General features: G+C 38.2%; 1 protein-coding gene across 1 annotated transcript in view; it reads right to left on the reverse strand.

The window, feature by feature from the left end:
* The window catches only part of LOC104602927 (zinc transporter), a 54,676-nt gene extending 42,639 nt beyond the window's left edge, over positions 1 to 12,037 (reverse strand). The window contains exons 1-4 of the mRNA XM_010266800.3: positions 11,732 to 12,037; positions 10,449 to 10,641; positions 9,864 to 9,949; positions 993 to 1,077 (exon numbers count right to left, since the gene is read on the reverse strand). Coding sequence (XP_010265102.1) covers positions 993 to 1,077; positions 9,864 to 9,949; positions 10,449 to 10,641; positions 11,732 to 11,790 — 423 coding nt within the window. The 5' untranslated portion in view covers positions 11,791 to 12,037. The remainder of the gene's footprint in view (positions 1 to 992; positions 1,078 to 9,863; positions 9,950 to 10,448; positions 10,642 to 11,731) is intronic.
* Positions 12,038 to 20,184: the final 8,147 nt, after the last annotated feature.

Raw genomic sequence — 20,184 nt, forward strand, 5'->3', positions numbered from 1 at the left:
ATCTTACAATCTATATGATTTCTACAATTCACTGCGATTCAAATAAACTCAATTAAGAATTAGTTATCTACTTTGTTTACTTCTTTCTTGTTTATATACAATTTTGCCAAAGGGAGACTTTTTTAAAGTCCTTACTAGAAAACTATTTATTTACATTATTTAAGACAAGAGATTGAGTTTATTTTCTATCATATGTAGGTTAAAGAGCCATTGTATGGAAGGTTCAATAAATCGTTACGTATCAGCCCGTATCGGCCGATACATATCATATCGGGAGCACCTCGAACACCCCAACAGAGGGCGTATCGGGGTTCTGACCAGTTCAGGGGGTGGAAGAACCTTAAACTGGCCCCCCTGAACCAGATTTGAAAAAAAAATAAAAAAACAATACCGATACTGCCCAATACGCCCCTACTGGCGTATCAGGCGTATCGATATTTAGAACCTTGATTGTATGTAGATTTGTTTGATTTTCAAGTTCAGCTTGACTATATCATCTTAGGCTTCTATTGTATAAGTGTTGAATTGTATTGTTTCAAGTACATATATGGTAGATATAGATTAAAAATAGAGTAAAGTCGCTTTCTTATAAATATTTAGCCGTTTAATACTGTATTTAATTTTTTGACAAGTTTGTAAAAAATAGAAATAATCTTACGATTCACGATTCAACTTTCCCTACAATTTACGATACGATTACGATTTTCAAAACATTGCAGAAACCAGTAAAGTCATATAAAAGGTATAATAATAATTTATTAAAAGAGACAAATCATGCAAAAACCAGTAATTGGATGCATTTGCAATTCAACCATGTCAAATGCATTTTCATATCCAAATGCCATGAATTCGTTCTTCCCAAAATTTTATGTTATAAAACTAGCAATAGGCTGTTCAAGCATTTCTAGCATGCAGATGCTAGCATAAATGACAATGAGCAAATACATCAACTAAAAAACATTAGATTAGTAGAACATATGCAACAAGTGCACCTTTTTCCAAATGTTGCCCCTCCGTCCATAGAGTACTGCAGATAAAACGCCAAGAACAGCACCAGCATACTCAGCCATTATGGCTCTGAGATTAATGAGAAACAGAATCAATGACAGCTAAGAATAGAAGTTCATACTTGAAAGAATAACTTTGAATAAATATGGATTCATTTGGTTGACTGCAAAGAAATAGGACAAGGATCGTATGATATGATATGATTGGAGTACATGGACAAGGGTTCCAAAACCAATATTTTTCTCACAATCCTTTTTTGTTCTGTTTTTTTCCTGGTTCGAGGGAGGGATTGGAGGGTCTTAAACACAACAAACACAGTTTATAAATGAAACTAATTCCAAATGATAATTCTTTGAATAAATGGTCAAATAAATGTAACCAAAAAATAAACTTCATCATGTTGCCACTTTCCCTAAAGGGTTTTCTTGTTTCCAAATTTTAGAAACTATGAACACCATGTGCATCTTTTTGTAAATATAAAGAAGATTTAATGAGCATTCACCATCTATAGACTTGCAAAAATCATAGAGAGAATCCAAAGTTACATAAACTTGGTTTTGTTTCTTCTTTGCACTTTATATAATTATGCACCACTCAGCATCAATGCATCATTAGTAATGTCAATTGTAATAAAATGTTTTCAGAACCTCAAAGTGACAATTCTCACCAAAACTAAAAAACTTATATCATAAAAAACCTTTCACCGCCAGGACCAGTCAAGCACGGAGAAGGAACCACTCCTTGAAGTTGAACCTTGTTACCTCATCTCATACTACCCTAGGTAAAATTTTCACAACATTGTTGGTGAAAATTATCCTTCAACCTATATTACAAACTCTTGAAGATTCTACTAGTAATTACTAATTACAACTAATACAACACGACTGAGAAGAAGCCACTCCAATATGTGCTCCTAGGTTTACAATGTCTTTCTTTGCTAGCTAGCCTAGGTTCAGAGACTAGTATGTGCATGATCCACTTTCTTTCTCCATTCTCCAATGCAAACAAGCAATATGCTTAGAGTTTTAATATAAATGAAACAGAACGAACAGAAAATAATGCTCATAAGAAAAAAGAAAAAAGAAAAAAGAAAAAAATCTCAACGACAAACCAAGAAAGTGCAATTACAATTATATTTTACATGAATATATAAAGGTCCTTCTCTAGTTCTCTTATAAGTCAGCAACCAATCTCCCCACCGTTTTTATCTTCCATCTTTTTAAATAGGTAATGGCCTTTTTTTTTATGAATAATAATAAATTTATTGATTCAGAGGCAAATTTAGAGTGAGTTCATACATCATCCCAGCGAGAGGCGCGAGCTGCAGCCCCTCCTTGAATCTTACAAGTAAACTAGGAAAGAAAAACAAGAGTCACAACTGAGCCCAAAATAATTCTTCCCTATTTACCCCTTGCTTAGCTAACATATCTGACAAAGTATTTGTTGATCTCCCCACCCACTGTACAGTGACCAACATATTCCTTGTCAACCAACTGAATTTCTTCATTTCATTCTTGTATCACCACATAGCCTCTTCAGAATTTTTCAACCAACCCACCACCACTTTGGAGTCCCCCTCGATTATTAGTTGTTGTAGCCCCAGCTGGTTTGCAAATTGCACCCCTTGTACAGCAGCTAAAAGTTCTGCCCTGATGGAGTTCCCAAATCCCAAGGGACCTGAGTAAAGCAACAAAATCTCACCCTTCGCATTTCTCAAAGCACCCCCCATTCCGGACAAACCGGGACTACCCATGCTACTTCCATCAAAGTTCAACTTTAGTGAGACTTCGGATGGAGGAGACCAGCTTGTAATTGATTTGTCCTTTAGAGATGAACACCTCGCTACTGCTGACCAATTTCTCCAAAGGTCATTAAAGGAGAATTGATGAAAGATTTCCAAGGTCTTCAACCAATGTATTGCCCTATTCAACACACAGTCTTTCAAATCCTGGCTGCTCCTTTCCTTTTCTTGAAAGATTCTAAGATTTCTTTCTTCCCAAAGAGTCCAAATCAAAGCAGCACGAGCACATCTCCACATAATTCTCCCTATTTTTGTAGGCCAATAAAAGGTAGAATGGTTGAAGAGCATGTGAACTTCTGTTGGTAGACTCCAACTACCCCCAAACAACGAGAGTAGCCAAGCCCAAAAGTCTGCAGAAAAGGGACAAGATATTAATAGATGGTAACAATCCTCACCGTGAGCTCTACAGAGGATACACCAATTAGGAGAAATATAGAGGAAAGGTCTTCTCTTTTGTAGGTTATCTAAAGTGTTTACTTTCCCATGGAATACTTCCCAACAAAATGCCATAATTTTTGGGGGAACTGGCCTACACCAAATTTCTTTTGACGGAAAGGGTTGGTGAGTAGAAAGTTGAGAAATGGACGTGAAGAAAGAAGCACAAGTGAAGGTTCCATTGGGTCTAGGAGTCCAAACCCTCTTATCTGGCTTGGAGGGATCCAAACAAACCTGATTAAGACAACCAAGCAAAGTAGAAAGAGAATCAATTTCATCATCCCTAAGACCTCTACGAAACCCAAAATCCCAAGTAGGATCTAAGGGTGTTCCCAAAGGTGAGACAAATTTTGAGACCACCTCTTTTTTGTACAAAGAAATAGAAAATAGCGAAGGGAACAAATCCTTTAACGGTGTGTCTCCTACCCAAATATCCTCCCAAAAATGGACAGAGTTGCCAGAACAAACTTCATACCTGATAAAATTGAGGAATTGAGGAAGGGTGTTGTGAATAGCCTTCCAAGGTGCTGCTAGGTTGCTTGCCTCGATACACCAGCATCCCATCCATTCTCTGACCTCCCATGAATGCTTCCCACCACCTCATGCCACAATCTCTCTCTTTCCAAAGGCCATCGCCACAACCATTTCCCTAACAGAGTTTGATTTTTTCTAGTTACACTCCCAAGTCCCAAACCCCCCTCTTCTTTACTTCTGCACACAATTTCCCAATTAACCAAGTGATCCTTTTTTTCTTGTCCCGACTCCCATAAGAAATCTCTCATCAACTTCTCCAGTTTCCTAGCTTCCCTAACTGGTATCCTAAAAACAGACAAATAATAGGTAGGTAAGTTAGCCAAGGTAGCTCTTATTAGGGTAATTCTCCCTCCTAAAGAGATATAATTCCTCTTCCATGAGGCTAATCTCTTCTCAAACTTTTCTATCACTGGGGTCCAAAATCTACTCTCCCTAGGATTTGCCCCTAAAGGAAGCCCTAAATATGACATAGGCCAAGCAGAGGTGGAACACTCAAGACACTCCGCAATAGCCTCGACCTCCTCCAACTCCAAATTTATACCGGCTATGCAGCTCTTTTCCAGATTTATTCTCAAAATAAAGATACTTTCAAAACCTTTTATTAGCTCCTTTAGGTTTGCAACCTTTTCGCTAAGACCTCCTTCACAAAAGATCATTAGGTCATCTGCAAGCTGAAGGTGGTTGACGGGAACTTGGTGTCTCCCTATTCTCCAACCCCTAATGGCATCTTCGCTGTCAGCCTTAGTAATGATCCAACTAATCACATCAGCTACTAAGGTAAAAGGGAAGGGTGAGAGTGGATCCCCTTGCCTGACACCCCTGCAAGCTAGAAAAAAGCCCCTCACCATACCATTTACCAGAATAGAGTAGTGACAAGTACTGATACACCCAAAGATCCAATTACACCACTTGTCCCCAAACCCACAGTTTTGCATAACCTCTAATAGAAACTTCCAGTCCACCAAATCATAGGCATTTTCAAGATCCATTTTACAAATGAATCCTCTCTTACTAGACCTTTTCATTTCCTCCACACACTCATTCGCAATTAAGATCCGATCTGTTATTTGTCGCCCTTGAATGAAAGCCCCCTGTGTTTCACTAATGATAGAAGGGAGCACTATTTTGATCCTCAATGAGAGCACTTTAGCCAGAATTTTATAGATGCTTGTCACCAGACTAATAGGCCTAAAATCTTTTGGGTGGTTGGCATCAATCTTCTTAGGTATCAGGGCCAAAAAGGTGGCATTAATTCCAGGGCTTATAGTGTGATTGTCTACAAATTCCTTAAAGACTTCAACTAAATCCTCTTTCACCACCTCCCGACAGTCTTGATAAAAGCCCATTGTAAAGCCATCTAGACCCGGAGCCTTGGATCTATCCATTAGAAAGACAGCTTTCTTAATCTCTTCTTCCTCGAAACCCCTTTCCAGCCACCTTGTCAATTCTTGGCCAATCCACCCTTTCCATGACTGCTCTCTCACTCAAAGGTCTTCTATAAATCGATTTGAAGTGGTCCACAAATTTTCTGGCTATGTCATCCTGGTTGGTAATTACCTCCTCTCCTATCTCTAGCTTGGTCACAAGATTCTTTCTTCGTCTCCCATTTGCCAAATCATGGAAGAATCTAGTGTTCCCATCACCTTCCTTAATCCACTTGTGTCTAGATTTTTGTCTCCAACTGATTTCTTCCCTCAATAACACCTCTTCCAAATCCTTTTTCAATTGTCTCCTTAACACTCTGTCCTCCTCGGTCAGCTCATTTTGAGATTCCTTTACATCCAAGTTCTCTATGCGAGAAATTAGGCACAGTTTTTGCTCCTCAATTCTACCAAACTGATCTCTATTCCACTCTTTTATTTTGGCTCTCAGCCTTTTTAATTTCTTATGGAACTTGATCCCCTTCCACCTTACCCCCCTCTCCTCCTCACCCCACCATTCCTTCACTTTTTTCACAAAATCTGGATGGGTGAGCCACATATTTTTGAATCTAAAAGGTTTGGGTCTATTTGGATAGGATAGTGATCGGAGATGACCCTGGGTAACGCTCTAGCAACCAAGTCTTCCAAACTATTCTCCCAGGCAAGGTTAAATAAGAATATGTCCAGCTTCGAACACAAAGGGGTTTCCTGAAGGTTGGACCAAGTGTAACTGGCTTGCAGCAGAGGTATTTCCTTCAGTTCACATTCTTCAATAAAACCATTAAATTTCCTCATGCTTGTTGAAATTACCTGTTGGGGATTACTGGTTTCATCAGAGAATCTAATGACATTAAAATCCCCGCCCAGGCACCAAGGACCATCCCATAGCCCCTTGATTGCATATAGTTCCTCCCACATCTCATTCCTCTCTCTATAGGAATTAGGGCCATAAACATTGGTTAAGACCCATACACACCCATTCTCTACATTCTTACACTTAATGGAAACTGAGAATCTGCCTATCAATTCTTCCACTACTTCCACCACATCCTCCCTCCATAGTGTTACGATCCCCCCCGAGGCTCCCCAAGAAGGAGACAAGCTCCAACCTAAACCTCTAGATCTCCAAAAACTCCTCACCCATCTCCCATCTAATTCCATCATTTTGGATTCTTGTAACAACACAATATCGGATTTTTCCCTTCGGAGTAGGTCTTTGATCACCCTTCTCTTTCTTGCACTCCCTAACCCTCTTACATTCCAGCTAATAATTTTCATCAAGACAAAATAGCAAAAAACCCATGAAAAGGCCATAGTCTCCTCATTTTAGGCCCTTCCTCCTATCCCCTCTACCACTGAATTCTAAATCCCCCTCAATGTATGAAATTAGCCTTTCCACTTCAGATCTTTTTTTCTTATTTGTTCCTTCCCCCCCCCCTCCTAATACAACAATCATCCTTTTTCTTTTCTCCATCCTTTCCAGACAATGTCTGAGAAAGAATTTTACCCTGCTCACACTTATTTTGGCTACAGCATCTTTCTAAGAATCCTTCCTTTTTTTTTTCCTCCATCATTGTACAAATCAGCTCCCAAATTCTGTCCGACTCCCCCTTACTGCTTCCTTCCAACACCCTCTCTCCTTCTTCCACTATCACCTTCTCTCTTGCATCAGAACCTCCTAGATGGGAAGCTGGGATCTCTGTTACAGGCATAGCAAACAAGTCAGTACCTATAAAAGAATTGACACCCATACCTGGTAGGACGGGGGTAGGACTAGAAACACTGGAATTGAAGTGTTGACAGGTGGCAAATGGTTTTAAGGCCTTTCCCTTTTTTGGACAAGGTTATGAAGTAGACATAGTGCAAGAATCACTTCCTGACGACCTACCCACTTGGAAAACCTTTCTTTGTGTTTCCGACACTGAAATACCCACATCCATCCTCACGGCCGATTCTTGTCCCTCTCCACCAACATCCTGTAATTCATTAGACTTAGGGTCAGCTCCCTCGATGAAGGGAGGAGGAGTTTTCACAACTTTAGAACCATTTTCTTCACCATTTCTAGTCTTCCCGCCACCTACCTCTTCAGTCTCTTCCTCTAAAAACAACAACTTTGTATGCAGACTTTCTATTTCAAGTAACTCATTGTTGCTTTTCGAAGACAGACTTCCCAAACTTAACGTTTCGTCTCTATCAGAATCGTCACTGCTGTTTTGTTCACACAACCAATCTTCAGACCCTGTTCTGTTCAAATCACTAGGCTTCAGGTATCTCGGGTTGCGCCTATCTGGTGAAAGACGGTTCACCAGGTTGAATGGAATCCACTGTAGAGAGCCTCGAGACTGAGAGTCTTGAGATTTTGCGCCTGATTTGTTTGATCGAAAGGAGGGATTCGGGGTAGAAGAAGATAGACGCTTAGTCTCGTCTATCAGCTCATCCCTCCTCCCAGTCACGTGCTTACTTAAAGTGTCCCTCGGCCCAACTGTCTTGTAATGGGCGTTGGGCTCAAGACTATAGGAACCCAACTTGAAGACCTTTACTTGAGTTACCTTCTTCGGCCCACCACAAAAGGGATCCACTCGATTGGGCCCATTTTCTAATTCTTTTCGTCCCACGTGACCTCTTAAAAAGTCACGCCCCCCTGTTTTAATGGTCGAGCCAGCAACCTTCCCTGTCTGAGGTTGCTTGTTCAGCCCTCTCCCTTTCGCCAATGGTAAGTTTTTGTCTGTTTCCCCTGACACCACCTGCGCAAAGTATCTGCCATTTGTCATATCCTTATCTTGCTTTCTCCAGGTCTGACCTTCCAACTACCCCAAAACTTTTTGGCTTCCCAGAACTTGTTGGCCCTTTTTAGTGAAACATTCCTTCCCATTTGAATTAACCAATCTCACAGGTCCACGTAGTGCTTCTTCTTCCTCCTACCATACGAGCCTCCTTCCACAGCCCTGCTTCAATGGAGGAAGCTAACCACACAAAGACAAAGCTCCCCTCTATTCGTACCTCTATCTTTCGTGGAATGTCTTCTAGCTTCACACCACTTAGCAGGATTGCTGCTGAGTAAAGATCACCCCAGAAAGCACCTTTCAAGATTCCTCCACACAATACAACTATAGACTCTGCTATTTCTTGTTTCCATAGATGAAATGGCAAACCTATTACACGCACCACCACACCATCTTCGACAAAAAAATCCTTGGAGTTGGGTGTTGGATTCCATTTAAAGACTGTGAATGATCCGAAATCAGCTTGAACATTGATAGTTGATATTTCCAAATCATTCTCTATTGGATCTAGGATGGCTTTACAGCTATCAAAGGGGGTTACTATGAAGACACTCTTCAGCTTCAACCTGGTTGCCAGTAAATCAGCTACCCTCCTCCAATCATTAACCTTTTCCTTGGCTTGTATCACAAACTTACTATCCCACTCCTCTCTCTCTAGACCTCCCACCATTCTGCATTGGCCTTTTGTTTTTGCCATGACCACTGGCCCTTGTTCTACCCTGCTGTTGCTGAGATATGCCTTCTCCTCCCTTATGGAGGCTTTTTTATCATTTGCTACTCTTTGAGCAACCAGTCAACTTCCCCCCAACCTTGGTTCTGTTTTCCTGTTGGTAGACACACCAGTTGCCTTCGTCCCTTACCAAAAAACTCAGCCAAAGCTATGAAGAAACCTTTTCTATTCCTCTTACATTCAACAGCATATCTTCTCCCTTCTAATGTACTAAAATCCTACCAGTTTATCTGCTTACCTTTTGAACAAGCTCCAGCTATGAACTCTCTTAGCCACTCGATCACTTCTAATCCTTCCAGCAATATTGTACCCTTTTTCGCTTCCCTTACCTTCAGGCTTACCTTCCCCTTGATTCTCATCTCTTCGAACATGAGATTTTTTGCTTCTATCTTCAAGGATCTCCTCCACTGACCTGCCTGCACGAACTCCATTTCCCGGATGATGATGATACTCCTCTTTACTTAAAAAATAATCCTTCGGCCATTACACAATGATGGTCCCAAGCTATCTGGGATCTTGAGAGGGGTGGACTGGATACTGACCTAACCTTTTGGCATTTTTTGCACAAAGTGGCCATTGTCAAACAAACCCACATTCTCAGGTTTACCAGTCTCAGAATTACTAATGAACTAAGAAATGTCTCCTTCATTATTTTAAAGAGGTGATTGGTTAAAAAATGTTATATGATTGCAAAGAGGATACCCAAATCAACCTAAGTTCACAACCAATATAAGAAAATACAAACACATTTCCTATAACAAATGGGTGGTCCCAAAGCATTCAGAATCACTATAAACAATAAAGAGTCCCAACAAGCTTCCCCAACTTTATTGCACCCAAGCAATTTCTTTCTAAACATTATTGTACAAACAGAAAACAAGAGGGATGGAAATCTGTTATCCTTTCTCAAAAAAGAAAAGATGAAATTATTATTAAGTACCATATAACCTACAATAGAAAAGAATTGCTTTTAGATATTTTATCTTTCAAGATAGCCAATTAATGATGCAAATTATATAATTCCCTTTATCCATTACATTTAGATATAATTCCACAAATTACAAAATCGACCAGAGGCTATATTGTTCAGAATGAAAAACAATGCAGAAAAATACTTTAAATCCTCTTCAAAGGAGTACAATTTGACCTACCTAAGAGGTCCACATGACCTAAGGCCCTTCCCCCACATTACAAAGTATAATGCTGTTATGCCACCATTGATTATAGAAGGCACCACCTGAAACACAATTGTTCATAAGGAATATTTAAATGCAACTTATAGTACATCCATATCAAATGATACAAAATCAACAATAAAGTTACTTTCTGCTCTTGTTTGCATTTAGGTGCTTGAGCAATAAACCTTGAGGTGAGGAATAGACAAAGTGCCCCAAGCCACAAATAGGAATCATGCAATGCTGGCAAGCATAAATGCATAATAAGAAGTGAATTAGATGTGGGTGAACCAGTGAGGTAAAGCGTTTTTCAAGTGTCAAGCCTCATATCAGAAGTATGAGCCCCATAAAGATATCACATGTTTTTCTTAAAATGTGGAAATGTGGAACAAAATGTTGTAGCTTGAGCCTAATTAGCCAATAAAACACACAAAAAATCCTACTGAAAAAGCTTGGATAAGCAACTGGTATAGTCTGCGTGGATATTCATTTATCAGAAAATGAGTTCAGAATTTTAAAAGATTGCTTTTGTATAACAAGAAATAAGAAAGAAGAGACAACCTGTGTATTGGCCAGAGGCCTTCCCTTCCAAGGCCTTTGCAATGCTAAAAAGAGAATGGAAGACGGAACCAGACAACTGAAGATAAAAGCCACAACCGAAGCTCCATTCTCTGATAAATAGTGGTACATGGAGTAGACTGACCATATTCTCATTAAGTTTCCAATAATGTGGATTATCTGCAATGGAGTATGCCTGCAGGGAGAAAACACAGGAATTAGCTATTTGCCCATTTGTCTTACAGATAAATCAAAGTAAAACGGACCAAAAAAACATAAAGCTTAAAGCATTTATCACTAGCATATGTGTTCATCTGCAATACTAAAGCTCAGAATATAAGAAGTCATAGAAGAATGAGTTACAAACGGTCCTGCTAAATTCTTACATTGGCAGAAACCATCTTTCTATGCTAAAGAGTAGGGGTGGCAGTGGCACAGATCAGTTTCAGCATTTCTTCAGCTTAAATTGAATCCAACCCAAGTTTTTGCTAATTACTACAGACCAGGCCACAAAATCATCGTGGCCATATATGAACTGAAATAGATAAATTGATAAACAAGAAGGTTTTAAATTTTAATGGATTAACCAAGACCCAATTGAAACAAGCAAACCTAAAAGTGAAGTGAGTAAAGAATCAAGTTGTTTGCGTGGAATACCATGTAGAACTGACTCACTCCTACCCCAATTAAAATAGATAAGTTCTCAACGTCAGCAAAAGAAAAACAGTTCACTTAAATTCACAGATGCACCGTTTGAAAACACCTTAATGTGGTTTTACTAAGTTCCTATAACATTTGACGGAATGACCTTATTATCTGAAATAGGGTCTTCACATAAATATTAATAAAAATTAAAATGAGCTTATTTTAGGATTTCAAGGAATCAACTCATTTCTACCTGTAATTAACGTTTGAATGATTATGCTTATAGGGAGAGAGACAAAATAACCTCCTTCCATGTGACCACGAAAGTCCCCTAAGAAACGTTAAACTCAGAAGCTTTGTCCTTGCACTTGCGCTATTGATATGATTTGTAAGAACTCTATTTCTATTGCCATCAGGTTATCTCAACTAGCAATTTACATGCTACAATTCGATAAAACTTAAAACAATGAATGCATTGCAGCACGACGCAAAGAGGAAAGGCAATTCAATGTGTTAGAGAAATGAAGGAACAAATCAGACTGTGACATAATTATTACAAAGGCAGAATTCTTATGAATTAGGGTTTTCTCCGTATGCATATAATAGAGAATCAGAAACACGCGGGAACTGATTAATTATACCTGAACGAAGCAGAATGAGAAGTTCCTCGGTCTTCAGAGATCGGCCTTGGAGACATCATCTTTATGACTTCTTGGATCTTTCTCCGGTATCAATCTCTGGATTTTTGGACCCGTTTAAAGTTCCAAATGACTAAAAAGTCTAAAACTACGATAGTTTCATCTTACTAGATTTCGGAACATTCAGATTCCTTAGTTCTGTCATTCGCCTTCCTGTGTATTCCCAAATGCAATAGAAGATCGAAGTCCCGGGGTAAGTGAAGAAACTCAAATTTGGAGGGTGTAAGGTGTTGGCGTGGGTATAGTATAGTTGCCACTTTTGGCCGTTGCGGTTTTTTAACTAGCCACATAATCGTGTTCATGGTATTGCGTTTCTTAATTCTGATTGCAGTAAAATCAGCAACGCAACATCATAAAATTGCCAAAAGAAAAAAAAAAAAAAAAGGAAAAAAAAAAACTCTTGGGCACTATTCTTGGACTAAACTTTAGGTTTTATTAGTTCAAACGAATTAAGAGTCTGTTTGGTTTTCAGGAATAGGGGTCTGGAATCGGAATCGGAATGGGCTATTCCAATTCCAATTGTTTGGTTGGGCGGAATCGGAATCCCATTCCCATTCTTGCTGGAAGGGCATTCCTCCATTCGAGGGAATGGTCATTGAGCCATTCCCTGCCCCTCCCTTGGGAATGAAATCTCATTCCTATTAATTTTAATTCTCATTCCCATTCCTATCTGGACCAAACAGACTATGGGAATGGACCATTCCGATTCCGATTCTAGAGGATTTCGATTCCAATTTCGATTCCGACTATAAACCAAACGGACCCTAAGATTATTAAGGACCTGTATGCTTTGAGGGATCCTGAATTGGAATTAGAATGGGTCATTTCAATTTTAACTGTTTGGTTGGATGGAATCGGAATTCCATATCCATTCTTGGTAGATTGGCCATTCCCTCCCCTTCTATTGGAAATGAAATTCCATTCTAGCTAATTTTAATTCCCATTCCAATTCCTGTCTGAACCACCAAACTATTAGAATAAATCAATCCGATTCGATTCCAATTCCAACAATAAACCAAACAGACCCTAAAAATCACCATAGAGGATCTATGGAAAGCATTAGACTGGCATTTTCAATCTCAAGTCTCACTTCATCAGATCTACTATCCACGGCTTTGCGCCTCAACACATCCTATTAGGCTATGTTTGGTTTGAACAAAAATGTAGGAAAAAGAAGGGAAATCTAGGGAAACATATACAAAGCTTGTAAAAGTTTCCCTACATTTCCCTTCCTTTCCCTACTTTTTCCTTCAGACTAAACACAGCCTTAAGTATCAACCTATGGATGAAAAATTACAATCCAACAGCCTAAGGAAAATACCATCATGATCCAATGGTCCGAACCATAAAGGTGGGCGTGGGTCGTAAGGGACTGTAGTTAGCCGTTAGGATTGCTTGGGCTTGTGTTTTTGGTCTTTGGGCTGATTTTGGGCCTGGAACCTAGTGTTTTAACTTTTTATTTTCACTGTGTCTAGTTGAATTTGGGCCCAGACTTCTGTTAACCCAAACCTAGAACCACAACAAAGGTCTAGACTGGGCTGGGCCCAGAACCACAAAAAAGGTTACACCCAATTTTTGTGTATAACCCATCCTTTGTTGTGGGTTGGCCTGGGCTTGGATTAACTGAGATCTGGGCCCAAGACAAAGGGAAAACAAGATTTCAAGCCCAAGATGAGCCCAAAGCCCAAAATTACAGCCCAAGTCGCAACCCTTATTGAGAAACAACCCACCTTGGGTCAAGGTTCAATGGATGGGTTAATAGAAATCTAGGCATTGCGCATATCCATACTTTAAACATTGATTCAAACCACAAAGGTAGCTCATCTTTAAAGGCTTAAGTTTGGGAAATGTACAAAAATACATGTATAGTGCAAATACTGAGACTCAGTTTGAAAGGAGTACAAATACAAAATATGTACAGTGCAAATACATACAAAATAATACAAAGGCTGCGTTTGGAAAATATGCAAATATGTAGAATGTAAAATGGTTCATATAAATTGTAAATTTGGGTTAGTTTTGTACTGACAAATTTATCTTCTTACCAATCAGACTTTTAGCTGTAATGGATGCAAACATGAATTCCAATAAAGCATGTGCTTTTTTTTTATCAAAAACCCACTCGAATGTAAATTTACTTCTTTTTTATTGATGTATTTTTACATCTTATTATCAATATAAATATGCATTGGCCTGTCATTTGTCAATGCATAAATGTAATGTTGCCAAACACAGGCAAAAGTGAACCAGAGTGTAAATTTATTCTGAACCGGAATTTACACTTCATTTGCATTGTTTCCAAACGCAGCCAAAACATAAGGTTTTGCACTCTACAAATTTGCATTTGTACTCCTTTCAAACTGAGCCTGAAATACAAGGTTTTGCACAGTACATATTTGTATTTACAATCTTTCCAAACTAATCCTAAGGTTGTATTTGTGTTTGATAAAAGTGCAAATACAAATATGTACAGTACAACGCTTTGTATGCTGTATTTCTAAACCTATATTTGCATTGTACATATTTATATTTACATTCTTTCCAAACTAAGTCTAAGAGACTGTCTTTAGCCCTTAGGGTTGCGCAACTTGGGCATGTACTTTTGGGCTTTAAAGCACATTTTGGACCTGGAACCTTGTGTTTTAATTTTCCCTGTCTGGTTGGACTTGGACCCAGATCTATGTTAACCCAAGCCCTCCCAACCTAAGATTTATAAATCCAACAAAGGGTGGATTGGTCCTGGATTGTTGTGGGTATAAATTTAGGATTGGGCTAGGCCCAGTGCATCTGCGCACCCAAGTTACAACCCTAGCTATTAGGTCCAGGAGTCACTTTCAAAAATTCCACCTTTAAAGAAGAGGAACAGAATGAACACTAGACAAAGGCATGTAAAACAAGCTGCAGAATCAATCAAGAGTAGAGCTTGGATTTGCTACCCACAAGAGCTCTACCCACATGACATCACATCCCCACATAGGGAACATCTCCTATGCTTGTATGCAATTATGCACGGGGAATTGTTCCCAATTTGCGGTTGTAATGTTTTTGTCGATAGTTGTGGGTAGAATTCTTATGGGCAGGAGATCCGGAGTCTCAAGAATAAACACATTAATATTCTATACACATGAGGCCCATACCTTGTGTACAAAACACGGGCATATTCACCCTTGATTGGTAGATCCATAGCCTGTTGTTTGTTTGTAGTTCATCTGGACTCGCTTCATCAGTAGATGGTGGGACATGGATACCAAAGAGATACCAAATAATTCTAGAATAAGGGTCCTCCAGCATTTTCCTAGGACATAAAGTAAATTTCCCACACTTAAATTTGGAGAATTTGTGAATCAGTGATCCAACCGTATAAACTTTTGCAATTGCAGATCAACTATTCAACTTGGATGGGACCAATTAAATGCTTTCTCTTTCAGTACTTCTAGTGTCATTTTGAGAAAATGGGAAATACAGGAAATTGGGTAACTTTTTCAGAGACCCATTAACTTAAAAAAATGGGAAAAGATAAAACAGTATTTTTCCCCATTTTGTGAATGAAAATGAAATTAGTGTTCGAAACAATTCATTGAATTTGGGGACCAACTTGAAGCATTTAGGTTGCGAATGTAGTTCTGTTCAAATCATCTTCACAAGGCGTCTTATTGCATATAAATTATCACATACCAATCCCCACCACCACTTCCATACTACCAGGGAAAGAGCAGTCTTCATTGTAGATTGATTGAACAGAAATCCCTTCTGGATTTGTCCATACTCGCCACCACTGTGTTACTTTTCAACAAGGACATGTACCATAGATTTAGTTGGCATATAGTTTCAATTATTGGATATGAATATACCGTACATATGTACTTGTTCCAAGTAGGGTTCAGTCCATGGAACACTTGTGAGATGGACAACCAAACCATAGCCCATAAAACCATAAATGGATTTCACAATAATTCACAAGATTATCTGGTCGGTTTGGAATCATTGAAATCTACTAAATTATTATCTTTATTTATTTGTTTTAAGTTTCCTGGGCCCTGTTGATTCATGAACATGGCTCTTGGGTATGAATCTTTCGGTGCAGAAACTAGACTAAAAATTTAAGTTCCCCCCCCCCCCCCCCCCCCAAAAAAAAAAAACAATTGTGAACCAAACAGTAGCAAAGACTAGAAAATAAGCTCAGGTAGTTGGGTGGATCAATTCATAGTTTGTGATTTTGGAGTCCTCAACAAACACTGGACTACTACTGAGGACTATAAATCTATTGTGACCAAGAATTACAGGCTTTACTTACAATCACCAATGACAAGCCAACAATTCACCTAAAGTTATCTGTAAGTATAGGGAGAAAATGATTTCGTTTGACTTGTCTGGATGAAATACATCAGGGCAATTGATCTTTTTTTTGTCAGACCAAAACACTCATATCCCACCCATGATTAGGCCCAAAAATGTTAGTATGTGAAAAATTCTATAGAATTGATGACATGGAAATGAACTGTGATCACACAACCCTCCTGTATTGGCATTTGGCACTAGTACCACTTTATATGACACCGAGTCCCACTGGCCCTATGAAGATAGAGGCTACAGTTTCTCCCATATTAGTATGATTCTTTCACTTTTTGAAGATTGTAATACATAGAAGAAGAAGAAGAAAACTTTGGCTTCCAATATGGAGTGCTAGCTTGGGACTACTACCACCACTAGACACTAGTACAGCTATCATCAGCAACAGTGCCACCACTACTATCGGGTAGTGGAATGGGGTCTGTATGGCCTCATTTTGGGATGACCCTACCAATGGAATTCGACAATGAGGAGTATTAATCCGATCCAAACTGTCCACTAGATAGGAAACCCCCTAGATATGACATGTTTATTACTTATTCTTTTGTGGTGATTCTTACAAATTCACTTTACTGGTGATACAAATGAACCAAAAGTTCAACTTAAAAAATTATATATTTTGAACATAAGATAGGGCTTTGGAATTCCAATTGGCCCCATTTATAGAGGATGGAGATGATAACTTGATCCCCTTTTGTATAAACTTGACTAAAAAACCTTTGATGATAACATCAAAGGTTTTTAACAATCTTCATCGAGCTGTTTTAACTTTTAATATTGAAAAGGAATATTTTTTGGGTAAATTACAAAGACCCCAATGTACTATTGGGGTCAGTGATAAATACCCCTTAAACTTTAATTTGCGACAAGGCCTCCCTTAACTTTCACTTTGTGAGAAATGCCCTCTCCGTTAGAGTTCAATCATTTAACTTCAAAAAAGATTTCCACTAATTGTTTAAAAAATTTTATACCCAAAATACCCTTTTCTTATTTACTTGAACGATTTATGAGTCCATTAGTTTTTAAATATAACGCTGGAGTCCTCTTAGTTGTTCCGATAGATCCTTGCAGATTTTTAGCTAGATTCAATATTTAAATGAAATGGTAGAGGTTTCTTTTTGATAGATACAAATTTATGTTTTTGTTTTGTTTTTCTTGTTTTATTGGAGAAAAGTGTGGATAATTTTTATATTTAAGATGAAGAGGCATTCATATCAGTGAGATGAATCAAGAATTAAAAAATAAATAAATAAAACTTTTTTTTATATGCCAATGAAATGATTCTTGTTATTTTATCTGATTTTGTTTGGAAAAATGGAGGTTTTTGGTCAATTAGGGTTTAAGAGAAAAGAGGGAGGGAAAAAAATAAAGAAAGTTTAGATGGGCATTTTTGATAATTTAAAAGGGGTATTTGTCACACAGTGAAAGTTTAAAAGGGGTCTTTGTCCCAAATGAAAGTATAGGGGTATTTGACCCATATGTGATTTTTTATAATTTACCCTTTTTTTTTCTTTTTTGTAAATTATCACTAAGATGTTAGTGACTTTTTTATTGTCTAGAGAGGAAATAATCATAAATAAAATGAAAGAGAAAATTATAAGAAATAATTCACCTAATTAAAGAATATACATCTATTCGGATCTATTTATTTTACGAGGAAAGATGACTTTGCTTCCTACATCAACAACTTTGGGGTTGGGGATGACCCTAGTTGAGATGGTTACTCGGCACCCCTCCAAATAGGAGATAATGCAGGTTCAAACCTATAGGCTGTTGGAAATGGTGTAAAACTCGGTTCATGCATTATTGCACCCCGGTCCTCAATTGCAAGCTTTGGAAACGTTGTAAAAAAAAACCCTAACATCAAAGTCATGTATCACCCTTCTGAATTTCTGATTAATTTAAAATTTAGCTAGATTGTCAAATCCATGTATCACCCTTCAATTCACTTCTATGTAAAGTGTCAATGTCAACCCTCATCTTCAAGTGCCTATGTAAATTACTGAGAAGTTCACGGCCTCCTGAATACAATCATATTGACTACGAGTGCTTATCACTGTTGGCTTAAATACTGTTGTACTTGTACTCAGTTAATATTAATTGATAACTAACTCAATGGATGAAATGAGGTGTTTGGCTCAAATTGGTAGGGTGCTTGGGAAATGAAGGAGGTTTATCTAAAGACAATAGGATGGTGGTTCAAATCCACCAAGATCCTTCTTTTTGTGGTCAATTAGAGTTCTCTTATCCACCAAAATTTAGGTTCTCATAGTTCAGTAATTTCCTTCTTGTACTGATTTCCTTGCAACAAAAAGAAAAGTTCTTTATATATTTTCATATTGATGCTTCTTCAGCTGCTACCTTATATACACCAAAAAGAAAAAAAAAAAAAAAAAAAACAGATCAGAAAGAAGGATTTCTTCGTTGAAGTCAGTGAAGCTAAAGTACCACTGACAAATGCATTGAAAAGTTTCTCGTGTTTTATTAGGGGTGCTTTAGTTCAGGCAACAATTAATTCCTTACCGTAGTCTAGCTAGCTTTTGCAAACAAATACTATAAACCAGATGTTCAATATCATCTTTTATTGCTCAGTTGTATCGAACTGCATCAATATCTTAATTTAGAACATATCATTTTGCATCTAATCAGAGCTTGGGCACTAGATGGTAACAGACTGACCTCAATTTTTAAACAGAGTTAATGGAGGCAATGTCCTGCTTTAAGAAGACATTAATTGGGCCTCATAGGTCCATTTTATAACAGCGGCATAGTTCATTGGTGAAGCCGACGGTCATTTTTGGCACATAAATGGAAAGGGTCTAATTTGTATCGTTAAGAATAACCAAATGTTCACAATTTAGCACCCTTATTTTGCATTGGTAGTTGCCAAACAAGAAGAGTTTAAATTAAAGTTAAAATCTAGTCCTCAATTGCATGCACCTGAACCTCAGAGGTGTGATGTTTTACAGCATATAGTTTTGCACTTACAGCTCAATTTGGATGGAGTACAAATACAAATATGTATAGTACAAACATATACAAAATAATATAAATTAGAAGGTTTTGCACCCTACATATTTGTATTTGTACTCCTTCAAAACTGAGCCATACATTGCAACCAAGAACAGTTGCCTATGGAATCATGAACTCTTACTAGTATAATCAGTCAACCTCGTGGCCCCCCCCCCACCCCCCCCCACCCCCAAGGTTCAAAATATCGATATGCCTGATACACCGGTAGGGGTGTATCGGGCAATATCAATAATGTTTTCATCTTTTTTTTTTTTTCAAAACCGGTTTAGAGGGGCGATTTAAGGCTTCTCCACCCCCTGAACCGGTCAGAACCCCGATACACCCCCTGTAAGGCATATTGGGAAGCCACCAGCAAGATACGTATCAGCCAATTTTGAACTTTGCCCACCCCTCACTTATGTAACGTGTAAAGCTGCTAAAAAATAGCATGACCAACTTTTCTGCTTTTTTGAAGATTTCTTTTAGCTCAATTTGGAAGAAGTATAAATACAAATACATAGTGTAAAACTTTATATTTTATATTATTTTATATGTATTTACACTGTATTTGTATTTATACTCCTTCCAAGGTGAGCCTTTAGTACATCAAATTTATATACTAAGAAAAGAGATGCAAATCCTTTTGGTACAGGATGCAGGTGAGATAAGGAGTGGGGACTATCCAAATTTGAAGAGATATATGGAGATGATGTAACAGATAGGTACTAAAATGTTCCCAATCTTTTGTTTGCACATTAAGCTTTTCTAGGTTGCACCTTGTAGTCTTAAGGTAGTAAAACATTTTGCTCTTGTTGGTTTCACAATAATGCTTGACAATTGACATTTCTAAATGTCAAATACCACTTAACCTGAAATAGCAGGGCATCAATGTCAATACATGCAGTCAATCAACTTATTTCATAGTTCCCCTTATTCAACTGAAAACACCAACCTGATTCAATTAAAATCCTAACCTCAGCTGTTTGTGCATGTCGAGGGGGGAGTCCATGCTTTATCCTGTAAGAACCAATAAG

This window comes from Nelumbo nucifera, chromosome 4, assembly GCF_055504915.1.
Source record: "Nelumbo nucifera cultivar China Antique chromosome 4, China Antique-T2T, whole genome shotgun sequence".
Lineage (NCBI taxonomy): Eukaryota > Viridiplantae > Streptophyta > Magnoliopsida > Proteales > Nelumbonaceae > Nelumbo > Nelumbo nucifera.